The sequence below is a fragment of the Dasypus novemcinctus genome, chromosome 12 (genome assembly GCF_030445035.2).
Source record: "Dasypus novemcinctus isolate mDasNov1 chromosome 12, mDasNov1.1.hap2, whole genome shotgun sequence".
Taxonomy (NCBI): Eukaryota; Metazoa; Chordata; class Mammalia; order Cingulata; family Dasypodidae; genus Dasypus; species Dasypus novemcinctus.
The window spans coordinates 21,722,889-21,740,263 of record NC_080684.1 but is presented as its reverse complement, the minus strand read 5'-3'; the positions used below and the strand labels follow the sequence as shown (position 1 = coordinate 21,740,263).

Below are 17,375 nucleotides of genomic sequence, written 5' to 3'. Positions count from 1 at the left end.
CTGGGCAAGGGTGAAAGCAAAGCTGAGTTGGGTAGGAGTTAAAAGAAATAACAGAGAAGAGCTGGGGAAGTTGCTCTGTCTACTTACCCTCCCCGGAGCAGCCGCTCACGCATGGTGGAAAAATCCATGGGGTTCTTGATGATACGCCGGTAGCCACTCACCAACCGTGGGTTTACAGGCTCTAAAAAAGGCCAGGCTGCATCATGGGACTCCATCTCCATCAGGATAATCCTATCAATACAGAGACAGTGATGGCTAGCCTTCCGGAAGCAAACAGTGATCCCACCCAACCTTTTTCTCTGGCAAAAGCAGGGCCAGCTGTCACAAAATTTTCACTCAACTCACTCGCAAAATGTGAGGTCATGGTGATGGTTCCGCATAGAGAGTCGCCGCCGCTTGGAGGGGGACAGCCCTTCTTCTGAATATCGAGGCACCGCTGGGCTTTCTCGGCTCCTCAACAGAACCCGGCGACGGCGGCTGTCACCCTCTGGGAAGTTCAGTGCACAGCTACTTTTCCGCTTCTGGCCTCGCTTTGGGAAACCAGGCTTCTGAGTGAATTCTCCCTCTACCTGCTGAGGACAGAAAGAAGGCAAGATCAGCAACAGCTGGAGGCACATTCTGCTCAACCTCCAGCTTATTATAATCCCTGTCTAAGTAAGAGTAAGGCTTCCAAAGTTTTCACACTGGTTCCTCAAAAAGCTACACATAGACCTACCCTATGACTGACAATCCCACTTCTAGGTCTATACCCAAAAGAACTGAAAGTAGGGACTTGAACAAATATTTGTATGTCAGTACTCATAGCAGCATTATTCACAATAGCCAAAAGGGGATAACAACCCAAGTGTCAAGCAACAGATGAATGGAGACAAAATGTGGCAAATACACATTATGGAATTTTATTCATCCATAGACTGGAATGACATTCTGATACATGCTACAATAGGGAGAAACCAACCTTTCTGACATAACGCTAAGTGAAGTAAAGCCAAGAAGACAAATACTGGAAGCGGACTTGGCCCAGTGGTTAGGGTGTCCACCTACTACATGGGAGGTCCGCGGTTCAAACTCTGGGCCTCCCTGACCCGTGTGGAGCTGGCCCATGCGCAGTGCTGATGCACACAAGGAGTGCCCTGCCATGCAGGGGTGTCCCCGCGTAGGGGAGCCCCACGTGCAAGGAGTGCGCCCTGTAGGGAGAGTGGCCCAGCACGAAAGAAAGTGCAGCCTGCCCAGGAATGGCACAGCACATATGGAGAGCTGACGCAGCAAGATGACACAACAACAACAACAACAAAAAGAAACACAGATCCCCGGTGCCACTGATAAGGATAGAAGCAGTCACAGAAGAACACACAGCAAATGGACAGAGAAAGCAGACAACTGGGGGGAAGGGAGAAAGAAAAAAAAAAGGACAAATACTGTATGAAATATCTAGAACAGGCAAACTCATAGAGTAAGTAGATGACAGGTTATCAGCAGCCAGTGGGGGAAGAGGGAGTTATTGCTTAGTGGGTACTGGTTTCTGTTTGGGGTGATGAAAAAGTTTTGGCAATGGATGGTGAGGACAGTTGCACAACTGTGAATGTAATTAATGCCACTGTAATTTATACTTAAAAATGGTTAAAATGGTAAGGTTTATTTTTTTGTATTTCATACCAAAATTAAACGAACTTTCATCTCTAAGCCAGCAGGTGAATTTACTCACAAAACCCAATAAGACAGGTAAAAGGATAAGTATAATTATTCCCATTTAGAGAGGAAACAGTTGAAGCTATAGCATTTAAGTGACTTGTCCAAATAGGGATCAGAACCCAGGTCTTCTAACACCCAGCCTGGAGCTCTTCTTAGGGAGAGACTGAGGGCATGATAAGAAGGGATACATGCAGCATTAGCAGTAAGTGGAATGAAGAAAGGTCTCTGATTTCTGCTTAAGAGAGGTAACAGGAGGGCATAAGACTTACCTGGGCCAAACAGACAGCACAGAACCAGTCTCCTTCTGGGACAGTCTCCATCTTGGGCCGATGGCAGTAAATGTGGCAGCCACGGTCACACCCATCACAAAGCAGAAGGAACTCATCGTTGTCACCCTTCCGGCAGACTAGACAGGTCTAGATCAAGGTTGTGAGGAAGCAGGGTGAGCCCTCAAGCCTCTGCCTGCCAATGACACCACCCACTCTGGCTGGCTGCCTGGTTCCCCAGCCTTCCAAGGCTCTCCCAGCCCCTTACCACTTTGTTCACAGACTTCTCCCAGGCAATGGACCTCTCCAGCTGGCCCAGGCACAAGCACACCTGGGCTGCACTCCGGCACCGCTCAAGTGTCTGGCGCCAGGCCCGAATGCGAGGGGTGATCTCATAGGATCTGGAAGGAGAACATGGCAAAATGTGGATGAGGAACAGGACCCACCATTAAGAACTTATTCCTCCTCTCTAGGACCAAGAATGGGGGGCAGTGGGAGCACTCACATCTCTGTGGTGGTGCACTGCGGGGCACCGTTGGGTGTACTGAGCAGGGCCTTCTCCAGCACAACCTCATGAGCTGGCCAGAGGGGCTCCCGTAGGTACCGCCGCTCCACATTCTGCTCCAGTGCAGCCAATCGCATCACGGCCAGGTCCAGAGGGTTGGTAGTTGTACGCTGGGGTGCCAGTCCTTCCCTGCCCCGACCTCTCCAAGTGATGTCCTCCTGGGAGCCAGGAAGATGTTCACAGTAGGTCAAGTCTTCACGGGTGGAGTCTGGGTTGGGACATGTCCAGCCCTGCAGATAGGACAGAGAAATAAAACTCTTTATTGAATAGGAGGAAAATGAGGCAAAGAAAAATGTGACCCATTTAAGGTAACCCAAGGTTTTTCCTAACAGAAAGTAATGCCCTTTCCATAAAAGCCCTAATTAGTCTCAGCCTTCCCCAATGTACCCGAATCTGTAGATCAGAAAGGATAACCCGTTGCTCCAGCTCCTCTACCCACTGAAGCACAGCCAGGTCTGTTTCATATGTCTTCTCTTTGGGAGACCAGCTCATAAGCCCTTCTTGAAAGGCAGGTAGCTGACTGGGCTCAAATATAGGATCTGGGAAGAGGAAAAGGTCCATCAGGCCAATGTTCGTAGCAGTAGCCTAGAGTTGACCCGGGCTCTCCAGCTCTGTCTGGATGGAGATCTTTATCTTACCAGTTAAGGGCCGTAGGCAGACTTCCTGCAAGAAGTCCTTGTGCTTGCTAAGGTGCTTGTGAAGTGCCTTCTCCCGGATGCCCCGGGGGTGCAGGGCCTTAAGCGTGGCATCTAATGTCTCAGGATCTTGGATCCACCACCAGCCTGAGCGCATCTCTGTAGAGAGAGTATGTGAACCAAGCTCTGAATGTCACTACCCGCTTCTGATGGCACTCTTACCTACACTCTTACCCTGTTCCAGCCCAAGTCACTCACCAGGGGGAACGGGCTGGGCGGTCAGCTGAGTTAGGTAACACTGCTCCATCTGTCTGAAGAACTTACTGGGGGGTCTCCCTCTCCGTTTTGGCTGTCCCAGCCCTGTGGGACTCTGTGGCATTTCTCCAGGGTCTCCTGATAGCTTCTTGGGGACCACCCCAGGCAAAGAGGAAGAGAGCTGGGCTGGAGAGCAGGGGTTGGTAGCACTGGGTCTATTCACCTGTGAATGAAATGAGACATAAGGGGTAAGGGTGTTTCCATGTTTAGAGGATCCCAGTGGCTCCATCCTTTCCCCCAACCTGTGGCAAAATTAAACAGAAGTATATACCACTAATTCTAGCTACTTACTGGCTTGGAGGAGGCAGGTAGCTGAGGGGAGGAAGTAGGTTGGTCCTCAGAAACTGCTGGGGGTGGTGTAGGGGCAGCATTGCAGGGCATCTGGGTTGAGAAGTTAAACCAGGGAGCCTGAGAATCAGGGCTGGATTCTGCGTCATCAGACTCTGGCTCCTCCGGGGGCTGTGATGGGGCGGGGTCCAGTTTTCCTGGGCTGCTATCAGGCGTGAGGACTGAGCTGCTCAACAGGGAGCCGTGGCTCTGAGTCTGGCTCAGCCAAGAAAGGAAGGCTGACTGGCTGAGGTCATGCTGGCTCTGACCCAGAGACAAAGGGGAGCCTTCTGTCTCCAGGAACCCATTATGGAACTGGGAGTGGGACTGAAGCTGTAGTTGAGGCTGGGGCTGGGCCTGGGGTTGAAGCTGGGCCTGGAGATGGGGCAGGGTCTGAAGCTGAGGATAGGGCTGGGCCTCAGGCTGCAGCTGGGCCTGGGGTTCTTCTGAATCCTGACCCCTGATAGGGGACTTAAGGTGCCTAGGTCGCAGAGACCTAGGCTTAGTTTTTCGAGGTCGGCCTCGGGTCCGGGCAGAATTGGCAGAGGTGCTGGAGACAACTAACTGCCGCTTCACGGAGAACAGGGCTGGGTTGGGTGCAGGATGGGCTGCCACTTTCAAGGAGTCAGTTTCCTGCTTTATCATATCCTCAAGAACTATAAAGAGAAGAAAAGAACTTAAGATGTACACTGATACATAAGGGGAGAGAAAGATGTATAAACATAAGATATATACGCTTTCTCCCTTGGACTTGGTTCCCTTTTGAGATTCTATCAGCCAAAGCTCATCAGCCAATGAATATAGTATCTGAGGAGGAAACACTACCTCCCACCCCAAGTAATCATCATCCTCCTCAACAGCAGTAGCACCAGCAACAGCTAATATTTACTGAGAACCAACTGTGTGTTAAACTCTCTTCTAAGAACATTAACTCATCTTTCAAAGAAAGAAACTGAAGCACACAGCTGGTAAATGGCAGAGCAAATAGGCAGGCAGGTGGTCTTACTCCAGAGCCTATGCTCTTAACTACCATGCTACACGGATTCCCTTAATATGAAAAAAGCCAAAACTGCTAGGAAAAGGAAAAGGGATTGTTTACCTTTTGTTAGCTAGGACTCAGAATTCAGGCTCCCATAGACACACCTACCTAAGTTCTCCTCTGTTCCTTCCACAAAGATACCAGCCAAATATGGTAGCACCCAGTAGCGGCGTCTATAGCGGTCTTGACCCATGGAGACTGCCCGAAGCATGTGGGATGAGTGAAGCAGCTTTTTGCGAAAGAAGAGCTGACGCTGGATAGGCAGTAGAAAAGAAAAATGAATAAAAAACGTATTTCCAGAGTAAAGCTGGTGGTGAATTCATCCAGGATAAGGAAGAAAGGCAATGGCTCTCAGGTTCCCTATAAAACTGGTAACATCTGGCCCAACTCAGAAGGTGATGAATTCTTTCCTAGCCCATATATCTAGTTCCTGGGAGGTTTTATGTACAATACCTTGCTAAGTTTTTCTATCTGGCGCTCTAGTTCCGGGATACTGGACACTGGGGCATCAACCTGGGGACGAAACAAATGGATACGAAGAGAAAGGCAGTTATCAGATTCAAGAAAGAGAAATAGGCTCTTTTGTAGCTCCCACTCTCCTCAGTCCTAAGTCAGTACCTCTCCATCTCTTCGACCCCTACGGCCATGGGCAGCTGCTACAGTCTCCTCCTCTTCTTCCTCTTCCAAGCCACTGGTCTCCTCCATGATCCGAGAACTGCGTCTCCGTCCCAGGCCTTCCTCTGGCCCTTGCGTCTCTACCTCAGGCCGCCCAGTTCGCTTGGCCAGAGCAGTTTTCAATCTTTAAACAGTTAGGGAAAGATTAAGGGAAACTACGGTGAGGTATGTGATACTGCCACAAAAATAACACCTGGCATCTAAACCTTTCTGAACCCTCGTAAGGTCCCAACCCCAGGGAAGGGGCTAAGGCATCAAGTTCCAGGCAAAAGTCCTGACTATGCTTCACCCTTTCCCCTTTTTCTCCTCTCTAAGGGTTCTACCCTCTGTTCTGTCCTTACCTCCGAAGCCGGCCTTCAACAATCCACTTGTTTTTCCTGTAGCTGGACATACTCTCCAGAGTCTTGTCAATCTCACTGCAGGGGAATAGGGAATGGGATTTTGGAGGTAGAAGTGGCAGCACAAAGCAAAGTAAGAGAAGCTCAGGGGTAAAGGGGCACCAGCAGAATAGGGAGTTTCAGATGATAACCTACATTGGATGACTGGCAGAAGAAGGCTTACATTCTCTCAAGGAGGGCACTGAGACTCACTACCAAGTCACTCTAGCACCTCCAGAGCATGGCAGTGGACATATACCGCCCCAGGACTTCTGTATGGCCAAACTCCTCCTCCCTCCCATTCTGACTTTGAGATAGGACTCAAGGCATACAATAACCATCCTCATCCCTGGCCCCTCACTTGATGATAAGGTTGGAGCCATTGAGCTCATGCACAAGGAAGGCCAGGACAGCAGCCTTCTGTTGGGGTGGCTGGGCTTGAAAAGGCTGGGTACGCAGGTTGTCACACAGGGCTGGCTCCACTCCATACGCCATGAGGAAGCAGCGCAGGATCTCAGACACGTTCTCTCTTGTCAGTGGGATCTCAGACACCTTCTCCCCCAAGATCTTTAGGGACTGTGGAGGAAAACATAATGGAAATGAGGTAGGAAAGAAGAACAAGTCCAGGTATGTGAACCTGGAAGGTGAAAATAAAGCAAGACAGATCTAGGGAGTTAAGATAGGACAAGAGGAAAAGAATGAAAGTTGCTAGGAAATGATGGGAGAAGAAAAGGAAGGAAAGATGCAAAAGAAAAGGGCTAAAATAGAGGGAAAGGATCAAAATAAGCAGAGGGGAGCCAGGAAGAAAGAGGAACAGAAGGAATAATATAAGGAAATCAGAAGCAGGAAGATGTTGTGTCTTCCTTTACTTGTCCCATTCACTTTAGGGAAGGATTTTCATGTGAGCTTAAAGAGAAAAAGCAAAATGGAGGCAAAGCACTGGATCCCAGGTCTGCCCAATCTCCCTGGAAAAGGGCCTCACCTGGCAGTAGGAGGGCAAGCCAGGATCATAGAGCGCAGCCTTCAGGAGCCGTACCAGCAGATCTTGCACCTCGCCAACACTGTCACCTTGACACAGGAGTCCCTCTTGTAGGACCCCCAGACTAGGCACATCTTTGGCAGGGTCAAACCCTAGAACCTTGCCGAAACTATGCAGGAACTCCACAATGGTCAAGCAGTCTGAGAAGGCCCCACTGGGCAGTATCAGACCAGGAATGCGTGAGAAATCAGGCAGGGGCTGTAGGGATAAAAATGGTGGGAGGTCAAGTAAAAAATACAGTTTGGATATCTATGAGGCTCTTCCTTTAATAACAATGTTGTCACAACTGGCCCCCCTCCATGGCCCCTTACTACCTGGTGATCAGCCAGACACATATCCTCTGTGGGCTTCTTCATCTCCTCCAAGATCATCTGCTGCCTCTGCCGTTCCTCCAAGCGCCTCTGTGTGGCCAAAGTCTTATCTGCTTTACAAGCTGGCTTGGCTTTGGCTGTCTCCTCCTTTTCCTTCATTTTTACCTTCTCCTTCTTTTCCCTCTTGACTTTTTCCTTCAATTTTTCCTGCTTTGTTTTTACCTTCTCCTTCTCAACCTACCCAGCCAATGGAGAGAGGCACCGAGAGTCCCATAAAGATACCAGGTACCATCCTTCAATGGTCCCAGTCCCTTCCAACCTCACAGCCCAGAAATACCACTATAAAACAAAACTGAAGCACACATACATGTCTTATAAAATCAGTTATGGGGGCTTCAAAGTAATATTTGCTGAGTGTATACATGCACCTACCTTGGATTTCTTTTTAGCTTCCTTCTGCTTTAGGCTCTTAGTCTCTTGTTTCCGCTTGTTTCTGGCCTGTAAACCATAAGGGAAGTCATTTCTCCTCAAACTTTAATAAAAATATCTCTGCTTGGGCTAGGATTAAAAAATAAACAAGGGTGCTGGGGAGAAGAGGTGAGAGATGGGATGAGGGGTTGATGGTGGATCAATTCTCTCTATGGTGATTCTCTAAATCAAGCTCAAGAAGTTTCAGGGTAATTAACATGTGCTGTTACACAAGGGTGGCAGCTGTGAGAGATGGAAGAAAAGATGTAAGTAGGTTACAGGGAAAGTTAACCCACTATTTAATATCTCTAATGCCTCTCACCTGCCCTTGAACAATAGTCTGGCACTCTCCCCGTTGTACCTTCCGCCTCATCTTCTTCTTGATTTTACTCATCTTTGCTTTATCCTCCTCATTCAGTGTTTCTATGAGGGGAGAAAGAAAGAGTGAGGCCGAAAGACTGATCCCTGCCATCCAGGGTGGCACATGCCTGCCACAAAGTTGTCCCCCAAAGAGCTCCCTAAACATTATTGTTGTTTTTTTAATATACATAATACAATGTGTGTGGGGGGGAGGGTGAGGGGTGTAAGAGAGGCATCTGCTAGTTAGCTTGCGGCCACTGGATCTGAGAAAGGAGCCTATGAATCTCCTGCCCAGAAGCACTAGCCCCCGGAGCCAATCAGACTGCTTTAGAAGGGATCTGGCTGATGGAAAAGTGGCTACAATGGCAGAATAACCCTGTAGCCTTTCTCTCTCCCAAGCTACCTGACATGGGCAGCAACCCACAGACAGAAATGAAAGCACAAAGAGAGTACCAGAAAGGGCCCAGATAATGGACACCTCAGGAGGGTCTGGGTGATACTGACAAGGCTTTTGCTTATGCTCAGCTCCCATGTCCTGCTATAAGATTTGAATTTCTTCCTTTCTGAAAGACTGAATTTGACATATAATTTTGCAAACAATATTTTTGAATTGATGTTTTTAGTATGAGTACCTATTTTTGTTTGTTTGTTTCTGGTATAGAAACACTAACACCACATCAATACAGCAAACCTGTAAATTAGAGAGATGTTACCTGTAAATGAAGCAAGCAACTTGTTCCAGGTTACACAGTCAGTACATGGCAGAGATGAAATTCTAAAGTGGAGTCAGGGAAGCGGACTTGGCCCAATGGATAGGGCATCTGCCTACCACATGGAATGTCCACAGTTCAAACCCCAGGCCTCCTTGACCCATGTGGAGCTGGCCCCTGCACAGTGCCCTGCCATGCAGGGGTGTCCCCCGCTTAGGGGAGCCCCACGCACAAGGAGTGCCCCCCGTAAGGAGAGCCGCCAAGCGTGAAAGAAAGTGCAGCGTGCCCAAGAATGGCGCCGCACACACAGAGAGCTGACAGAGCAAGATGACGCAACAAAAAGAAACACAGATTCCTGGTGCCACTGATAAGGGTACAAGCAGTCACAGAAGAACACAGAGCAAATGGACACAGAGAGCAGACAACTGGGGGGTGGGGCGGAAAGGGAGAGAAATAAATAAATAATCTTAAAAAAAAAAACAACAACAGGAAGACTGCAAGTTTTTTCACATTCTTCACACTATATCAGGGTAAATGCTGAAATAGCTACTGAAAAAGTAGATGGAGCCTAACAATCTCACTAAAACAGTGCCAATAATCTTTTTAGTTACCAGGACCAGGGATTGAACCTGGGAACTTCTATGTGGGAAGTTGGCACTCAACCACCGAGCCACATGGGCTACCCTGAGTTGGTTCCCTCACTTGTTTGCTTGTTGTTTGTTTCTTTTCCGGGGACTGAACCTGGGACCTCCTATGGGGGAAAAGCAGGCACTCAACCACTTGAGCCACATCCACTCCCAGTGCCAATTATCTTTTGAATTCTGACGTGAATTGTGAATCTCTGTGATGGTGGGAATGGCTAAAGGTAAGAGGTGTCCCAGTGATGTGCTAAGCAAAAGGGTGAATGATGGGTAAGAAAGGGCATGAAAGCCCTCTCTTTGGCGCCTATGCCCACATCTTGGGACAGCCAAAGATTCCAACAGAAAGAGAAACTCAAGGAAGAAACTGCCTTGTAAAGAAGCACCCCAGGAGTGCTAGGACCCCACTGCTGCATTCCAGGAGGAGAAGTTGATTCAGATCCATTCTGTGCAGATAATGTGAGTCATATTCCTGGGAAACCCAGGTCTGAGCAATTCATCAGCATTCTAGATACCTCATGGGGTAAGAAGAATCCCAAACACTATTTTACCTTGAGACTCCAGTTTCTTTAGAAGGCGGCTGTCTGTCTTATTCAATAGCTCAGTGATTTTGACCTTGGGTGGCCGACCTCGGCCTCGTTTCACTTTGGGGATTTCCTTGGTCTTGGCCTTCTCAGTGTTCCGAGGTCGGCCCCGTTTACCAGTGATTGCCTGAATCCTAGATGGGATCTCCTCTGCTGAGAGCTGCACCCACTGCAAGCCCTAAGGTAGTGAGAAAGACTAAGTTACAATGGGATGGAGGCAGTGCAGGCTACAAGGCCCTCTGAACCACTGAATGCCCCAGAACCTCCAAACCCTACAGCAGCTTGTTCCCCAACCCTTTCTCAGGAACAAAAGCATATTTAACCTTTGGTACTGTACCTCTGGTGTTTCTCTTTCTTCAAAGAAATCTCCAACAGGCATACGGGGACTGAAGCTGAAGTGCTCACGACGGACACTGTGCACCACATTGCGGCTCAAGTACTAAGAAGAGGTGGTAAAGTGGCATTAATGAAATTGTAGCCATTCCATTCTGGACAGTAATGGCACAAACGCTGGACAGTAACATCACAAACAGAACTGACGCCACAGAAAACAATGTTAGCCTGTGGCCACTGGTTCTGAGAAAGGAGCCTGTGCTTCCCTCAGTAAGCCCACGAAAGCTACATTACCTTGATCACTTCTGGGAACTGTTTCATCCTCTTCCCACAGGGGCCATAATACCACGTCTCCCCCTGCCATCGGTGGCTGCCCTTCTTGATGCGCACCTCTCTCCGCCATCTGCCAGAGAAGCACACGGGCCCTGCCGCCAGGTCACACCCCTACCCATTCCCATGCCACCCAGAAGCCAAACCCAAGGAGCAAATGACCCTCTTATAATCTGTCTCATTAGAATTGCATGTAGATGCAAAAGCAGCATGGGACAAGCTTGGCTAAGAAGGCAAGCTTGAGCTCCAGCAAATCTCTCAGGCCCTCAGAATAAGAAAGCAAACTGCACAAGCCCAGAAAGACATCCATTCCCTCTTTTGCAAAGCTACTAAGATGAGTGACCAGAAATCCCTCCCTGATGCAGTCAGGGCAATTCCTGGATCTCTAGTAAAGAGGATGAAGACCTAAGGAAACGAAAGCAGAAAAGACAAGAGGGTGGGGAGGCAAGCAGAAGGGTAAACTTGCTGCTGACCCTATGAAATGACTCAGTAGGCCAGGGTTCAGTTATTGTTGTGTTCCTAACAATAGATTATTCTAAGAACAAGCCTTATCTTTCCCTCAAAACCGTATGCAGTACTAAGGCCTGGTGACCACAAGCAGCCTAGAGGAGTGGGGGTGGGGAACATCCAGAAGGCAGTTAGTCCCACAAGGCCCTTCCGATCAGCTGGTTTGCTCATTCTAGTCCACATACTGTTCCTGTGGTTACCCCTCCAAGGGCATTAACAAAAAAACAAACAAACAAAAAAACCCCACACACACAAAAAAACAAAGCAGAACACAACAAAAAATTCCAACTCATCCGTACTATGCCACTCCTCACTCAGTGCTATCCCTTCTCCACCCAAATAGAGTAAGCCATATAGTTTGAGTATTTGAGACCTAGGGGCACCAGCTAGGTTTGGAAAAGATACTAGCCCTTGGAGCAAAAATGAGTCATCATAAAATGAGGAAAGAATAGGTGAGGGGAAACAGACCCCCAGAGTGGAAGGAAGAAAGCCAAGAAATGTTTTCATTGAACTGTCCTTTTATCCACTCATCTAGCCCATTCTTCCTCCACCTCAGACAGAGAGAAGAGCTCCCTACTTTCTACAATCATGTATTAAACTTGTCAAGGTCAATGATGTAGCAAACTATAGAGCATTTACCCATGCTGGAGAGGAAGACGAACTTCTTCTGGGGTAGCAATACGTCTCCTCAGGACATCACCTTGGGAGGAAGAGAGGGAATACCCAAGTTAAGAGTTCAAGCAAAGTATTGAAGTAGGCCAGTAGGGAAGGGCTAAAGGCAACATGGGGCAGGAATATTTCCTGAAACTATTCCAGGGGTAGAAGAGAATCTGGACACTAACCACTACCAGAAGTAGTGATTCCTTCTCCAATGAGTTCTTCCAGATCAGCAGTGGTTGCAGGGAAGCTGCTGACATCCTTATTTACTGGGGAGGATGTTGGGAAGGCAGTGGCTGGAGAAGCTGCAGGGGAGACTTTTAGGGAGGTCACTGGGGAGGCTGTCAGAGAAACTTCTGAAACTGCTGGGAGGGCTGCTGAGGAGGCTGGAGAGACCACTGGGAAGACTGCTGGGGAAACAACTGGGGAGATTTCTGGGGAGACTTCTGAAGAGATTTCCGGGGAGGCTGTTGGCGAGATTGCTGGTGAGGTTGTGGGATGTAGCTGAATGGCGGATGCCTCGTCAGGGGTTGGCTGGGGCAGAGGTGGTGGGAAGTCTGAGTCCTGAGTCTCCATTTCTTCCTGTTCTGCATCACTACCATTATTCAGATCAAAGCCGTTATCTAGAATCCAAAGGGACAGGATGGGTAAAGGAAAGATGGTGTCACACAAGAAAATCCAGTCAGTTAAACCTGAACTAAGGGAAGGAGAATTACTTTGAGGTCTTTTCTCTATGTTTTGGGGGAAAAAGTAGCTCCTAGCTTTCCTTCCCAAAAACTCATGAAGGCTGAAGGGCAAAGCTACTGCTGCTACTGCTGTCAGTGTATGAAGAAATGTCTTTTACCTGAAGCCAGTAAGGCCTCTCGCCTCTTTTTTCCTACAAATTCCAAGTCTCACAAATTCTTCTAGGCACAGGGTAGAGGTCAGAGTATAGTGTCTCTTTGAGCACACTACATACTATTCCATATTCCCCTCAGGCCCCAGGAAGGTGCTCTCAGATTTCCCACCCAAGACCTATTCTCTAACCTGTGTCAAGTGCCACATTCTTTGTCATACCTCTCCTCACTTACCTTGCAGGACAGACTCCCCTAGGACAGGTGGAGAGGTGGGGCTGGCAAAGATAGAGGATGAAGTCTGACTATCATCTGCCAGGAGACTGAAGGCAGTGGCGTTATTGAGGGAAGGGCAATCAAGGGCAGAGATCACAGGGCTGTCCCCAAGAGGCAGCTTGTCCTCTGTGCCCATCAGCTCCGTGTCATCTATACCATAGAGTCCTCCACTCACTGGCTCTGTTCACAGGGGTGGAAAAATCAGAAAGCAGGATATTGAGGAAAAACAAACAAACAAAAAACAAGAGTCTGTTGAGGAATATGGGTCTGAAAATATCCAATTCTAGTTGCCTTAGTGCGAAGATTTTTCTAATATTAAATTAGGGAAAATGTGCAGCCTTCTCTTAGACAGGATAAAGTCACGAGACTGTAGGGGTCATTAAAGCTTGAAATGAAAGTGAAGGGAAAGGCAGTAGCCCTGTATGACCCCATAGACCAAGGCAAAATTTTAGCACTTATTGTAAAAGGTCTTTTTAATACTTTTGCTGGGGTAAAGGTAGTGTAATGGTTCAAATGTTTTCTCTCTAGTTAGTGAGAACCCAAACAGCCCAACTATGTGGTAAGAGGTCCCCATCCAGTAAATTATTACAACCCAAGTCTCTTGGCCAAAAGGGCCACTGGGAGAGAACCTGGGAAATGAACCAATTCAGCTCAGAGTGCAGCTGGCCCACCCAGGCCAGTGGCATGTAACCATGGTTTGTCAGGATTATCTGGAGGCCCCAACACCCGAGACTCCCTACCAATTTCCCTAGTTTACTATCTCTTCCAAGTAGTAGACAACTGGCTACCCTCTGCATGGATAAAGTTGGAGGGACCCAGTCTCCAAGCCCACCTGTTGCCAGAGAGTTGAAGGGCTCCAGGGAGTCTTCACTGAGGATTGGTGTGTCTTCCAGTTGATCAGGAAGGTGTGAAGGATCATCCAAGCAGCTCACTGTGGGGTCAGGGACCAGGACTGAGACCTCTTGGTGCAATGACTCCACAGAGGGGACAGAGCCATTGTAGCCACACATCTTCAATTCTGAGAAACCCAGAAGAGGGTAAAGTCAAAATCAGTGCCTTCAACTCATTTATTCAGCTACAGTAGGTAGTCAAACTTTGCTAGAGGGATATTCACTTATTTAACATTTATTGCTGCCAGGGTGCCAGTTCTCGGTAGGGTACCAATCATACCAATACTGTTTTGTTTTGTTTTTTTAAGGTTCCAGGGCCAGGGATTGAACCCAGAAACTCATATATGGTATGCTGGCACTCAACTACTTGAGCTATACCAGCTCTCCCAATAGACTCTGAAGTGAGTGCTGGTAAAATTCTATTGCAGGATCCTATTGCAAAGAGAGGGGAAAGAAGAGTAGGGACTGAGACAAAAATCCCATCATGCTCTCAGGTATCTCCCCCAACCTGTGGAAACAGGTGGCAAAAAGAAAAATCATCCTGTGATATTACAGAGTGGTCATCCTTGTATTTGGAATCAATTGTAAGCTAAGCTTTTATATATTTTGAGGGAAAAAAATGAGAGGGATTGCCACATGTATCAATACTAACAACAACAAAGGAAACTGAGTAGATAAGCACTGGTATACTCTGCCTATCTTCTTCCCTCCTACACGTGCCCATCACTAGTAGGGCTCAGCCCAGTTCAGCAGCCAGTCTGACCCTGCCATCATCAGTCAAAACTGCCTCAGTGCCTACAAGGTAATGCCCCAACCCCCTCCTATATTTTGGAAGAAGCCCTTGTCGATGCAAGGTGTCTGTTGGGGCTGTTTTGGGCTCGCCCACCTGCCCTCTCCAGGCCAGCAGCTCTGCATGAGCTTGAAATAATTTGCACTCCCACTCGCGAGCTGGTGCTGCTGCCACAAAAACACCAGCCACTTGGCTCTGCTAATCACCAACATGCAAATCAGCCTCCACTGCAGAGAGCTGGAAAGACAAGTTTTCCTCACCTCAAAAAGCCACTGCCCCCCACAGCCCCACTTGCCCTCTCCCTGCCCCAGGTCATGGGCCCACAGTTTTACCTGGCTGCTCTTCTTCCAGCTCCAGGCTGCCTACCAAGCCAGTGCCATTCTCTGCCACAACCGAAGTAAGTTCTTTTTCTGCTGCCTCATCAGGATGGATACCACTGCCTACCTCCTGGGAGGGTGCAAAGGTCTGGATGCTGGATCCCAACATAGGAGAAGACTGTGGGGAGGTGAAAAAACTAGGGGGTCCATTGGGCATCACGTCAAAATTCTGTTCAGGAAAGGAATCATACAGTTCCTGTGAGTCAAAATTAAGCCCCATGGGACTCTGGGTACCGTTGGCCCAGAACTCTTGGCTCCCAGCCCGAAGGTTAGTGTTGTGACTTGGGGATGAAGGTTGTCGGCTGCCCCCAAGGATGCCGTTGAGTGGGTACTGTCCCCCTGAAAACTGGGAGAGAAGGGGTGGGTCCTTGAGGTTGCTGCCAGGATTGGCAGATGGGTACTGTGAGTAGTTCCAGAGACAGTCGTAGGCCACGTTGGGGTGATGGAGGTGTGAGGTGCTGGAGGAGTGAGAAGCAGAGTTCAAAATCCCTGAAGTAGTAGTGTGAGATACAGTAGATAAGCCATTAACATTCACATCCCCATTCAAACCTGGCAGAGAAGGAGGGAAGAGTCAGTTACAGACATGTATGCAAGTAACTCCAAAAGAACCCCAAGGTAACAACACTGACTAGAAAAAGGGAAGGTGAAGGGGAGGGGATTCCCCCTCTGCTATATTTGGCTTTTTGGTCTCCAGAGAACACCAAACCCAGATGCTCCTGGATGTAAGCTTAGCAACTGCTGCTGAGGTTGCTGAGTAGGGGGCTGGGAACTCTCCTGGCCTACCATGAGGGCCACCAGCCTAGAGCTGGCTCCTGTGTATGCTCAAGACTCCCCCCCTCCCCCCAGCAAATGAAACTATTTGCAGATTCCCTACAGTCACGTGCATTCTTCAGGTCCCCCTTTTTCTCAGGATCTGTTTGGCCCCACAGTGGCACCAGAAGGGACAGCCTCACCTCACTGGCACATGCAGATCCAGCACTTAGTGCTAGGCTAAGAATAGAATTTGCAGTCACCACAGCGACAAGATCCCAGTTGGAAGGCTGGGTTTCGCCCCGCCCCATAGGCACTGGAGGGTAATTTACAGGAGGGGGTAGTGGTGGGGAATCTTTGCATGACCAGGGCTGCAGACTTCAGCTCTAAACACCAATGGCAACCACTGGGTTGGAGGACAATCAACTAGAAGGAACCAGGATACTAAGGAAGCTGGGGGAAAAAGGGGGAATGTCAATGAAATAAAGGAGCTCCCATCTATCTATCTACAAATCCCTTATAGTGGATAGCAGGGAGAAGGGGAAAGCATAAACCTGTGGCAGTTTTTTTTTTTTTTTTTTTTTTTTTACTGCAAGGAAGGAGGGAAGCATGTGGGCTTCTCTCTGCTTCCAAGCATAAAGGGCCTGAAACCCAGCAAGATTAGAGAGGTACTTGGCAGAGCCATGGTTCAGAGCAATTGATAAACCAATCCAGGAAAAAAAAACAATCCAGGCAGTAAAACATCCCTCTGGAATTATAAATGTTTTTCTCTGGGCAACTAGGTAAGCATCAAAATCCTCTTGTCCCCATCTTCTATGCTCAAGGACAGGAGGTGGCACAGGCACTTCTAGCATCTGGCCTCTGCTGTGCAAACTAACCGGCAGATACATCCCAACTTTCACCCAACCCCCATCTCCAATCCTGGAACAATACAGCTTCTCAGAGGGCTGGCCTCTCATGGGTACAACCTGGTTATCGGCAGCAGTAGCCACCTAACCACTCTCTGGCAGTAGCCAGGGAACAGGGGCTGAGAGAAGAGCAGGCTAAGATGAAAGAGCCAGTATGTTTTTCTAATCCCTTCTAACCCTAAACCTTAAGTCAAGACTAAAAGTATTGCTTCCATAAACTCCTAAACTTGTTCTCAGAAGCCTGGTTTCTCTCCAGGAGCTGTAGTTGTGCAGATTAACTTCCTCTCTCTCCACCTGGCAAGCAACAGAGCTGTTGTGGGGTAGCTAGCTCAGAGGGGAAATAAATCTCCCATCAACCTGCTCAAAAGGAATGAGCCCACTCCCTCCCCAGGCCATGTGGCCCTCACACTCACTTTTCCCTTGCTGGGGGAAGTTCATGGGAGACCCGTTAGTGTAGAGGCCCTCCCCTGAGGAAGGAGAGGGTTTCAGTCCTGAGGCAGCAGGTGCAGGGGGAAGGCCAGTAAAGTTAAAATGGTCGTTTGCCTCCATTTCTGTAGGAGGGAAGAGAGAGGGGGGGGGGGAAAATACTGGCGGTTAAACAAGGTTATGTCACCTGGAATCTTCTAGAGGGAATGAATGCCCCCTCCCATCCATCTACTTACCCTTCTCCTACCTAGTACTAGGGGAGGGTAGAGATTGAGAAAAGAGAAGAGAAGGGGAGAA

At 48.6% G+C, this 17,375-nt stretch overlaps 1 protein-coding gene across 8 annotated transcripts in view; it reads right to left on the bottom strand.

Moving 5' to 3' along the window:
- Window positions 1-17,375, bottom strand: part of BAZ2A (bromodomain adjacent to zinc finger domain 2A) — a 34,093-nt gene that overhangs the window by 2,814 nt on the left and 13,904 nt on the right. For 4 of the 8 annotated variants that reach the window (XM_071218817.1, XM_004466139.5, XM_004466140.5 and 1 more), the window contains 27 exons: window positions 17,066-17,203; window positions 14,950-15,543; window positions 13,770-13,955; window positions 12,899-13,117; window positions 12,014-12,451; window positions 11,811-11,871; window positions 10,629-10,737; window positions 10,339-10,440; window positions 9,969-10,179; window positions 8,032-8,132; window positions 7,674-7,739; window positions 7,245-7,478; window positions 6,874-7,128; window positions 6,253-6,467; window positions 5,856-5,930; window positions 5,458-5,638; window positions 5,293-5,352; window positions 4,948-5,092; window positions 3,765-4,456; window positions 3,417-3,636; window positions 3,162-3,317; window positions 2,911-3,062; window positions 2,464-2,753; window positions 2,227-2,359; window positions 1,962-2,108; window positions 346-572; window positions 88-231 (listed from right to left, as the gene is read on the bottom strand). In XM_071218817.1, coding sequence (XP_071074918.1) covers window positions 88-231; window positions 346-572; window positions 1,962-2,108; window positions 2,227-2,359; window positions 2,464-2,753; window positions 2,911-3,062; window positions 3,162-3,317; window positions 3,417-3,636; window positions 3,765-4,456; window positions 4,948-5,092; window positions 5,293-5,352; window positions 5,458-5,638; window positions 5,856-5,930; window positions 6,253-6,467; window positions 6,874-7,128; window positions 7,245-7,478; window positions 7,674-7,739; window positions 8,032-8,132; window positions 9,969-10,179; window positions 10,339-10,440; window positions 10,629-10,737; window positions 11,811-11,871; window positions 12,014-12,451; window positions 12,899-13,117; window positions 13,770-13,955; window positions 14,950-15,543; window positions 17,066-17,203 — 5,551 coding nt within the window. The remainder of the gene's footprint in view (window positions 1-87; window positions 232-345; window positions 573-1,961; window positions 2,109-2,226; window positions 2,360-2,463; window positions 2,754-2,910; window positions 3,063-3,161; window positions 3,318-3,416; window positions 3,637-3,764; window positions 4,457-4,947; window positions 5,093-5,292; window positions 5,353-5,457; window positions 5,639-5,855; window positions 5,931-6,252; window positions 6,468-6,873; window positions 7,129-7,244; window positions 7,479-7,673; window positions 7,740-8,031; window positions 8,133-9,968; window positions 10,180-10,338; window positions 10,441-10,628; window positions 10,738-11,810; window positions 11,872-12,013; window positions 12,452-12,898; window positions 13,118-13,769; window positions 13,956-14,949; window positions 15,544-17,065; window positions 17,204-17,375) is intronic. The other 4 variants (XM_058307946.2, XM_012528141.4, XM_071218818.1 and 1 more) reach the window with 1 other exon arrangement.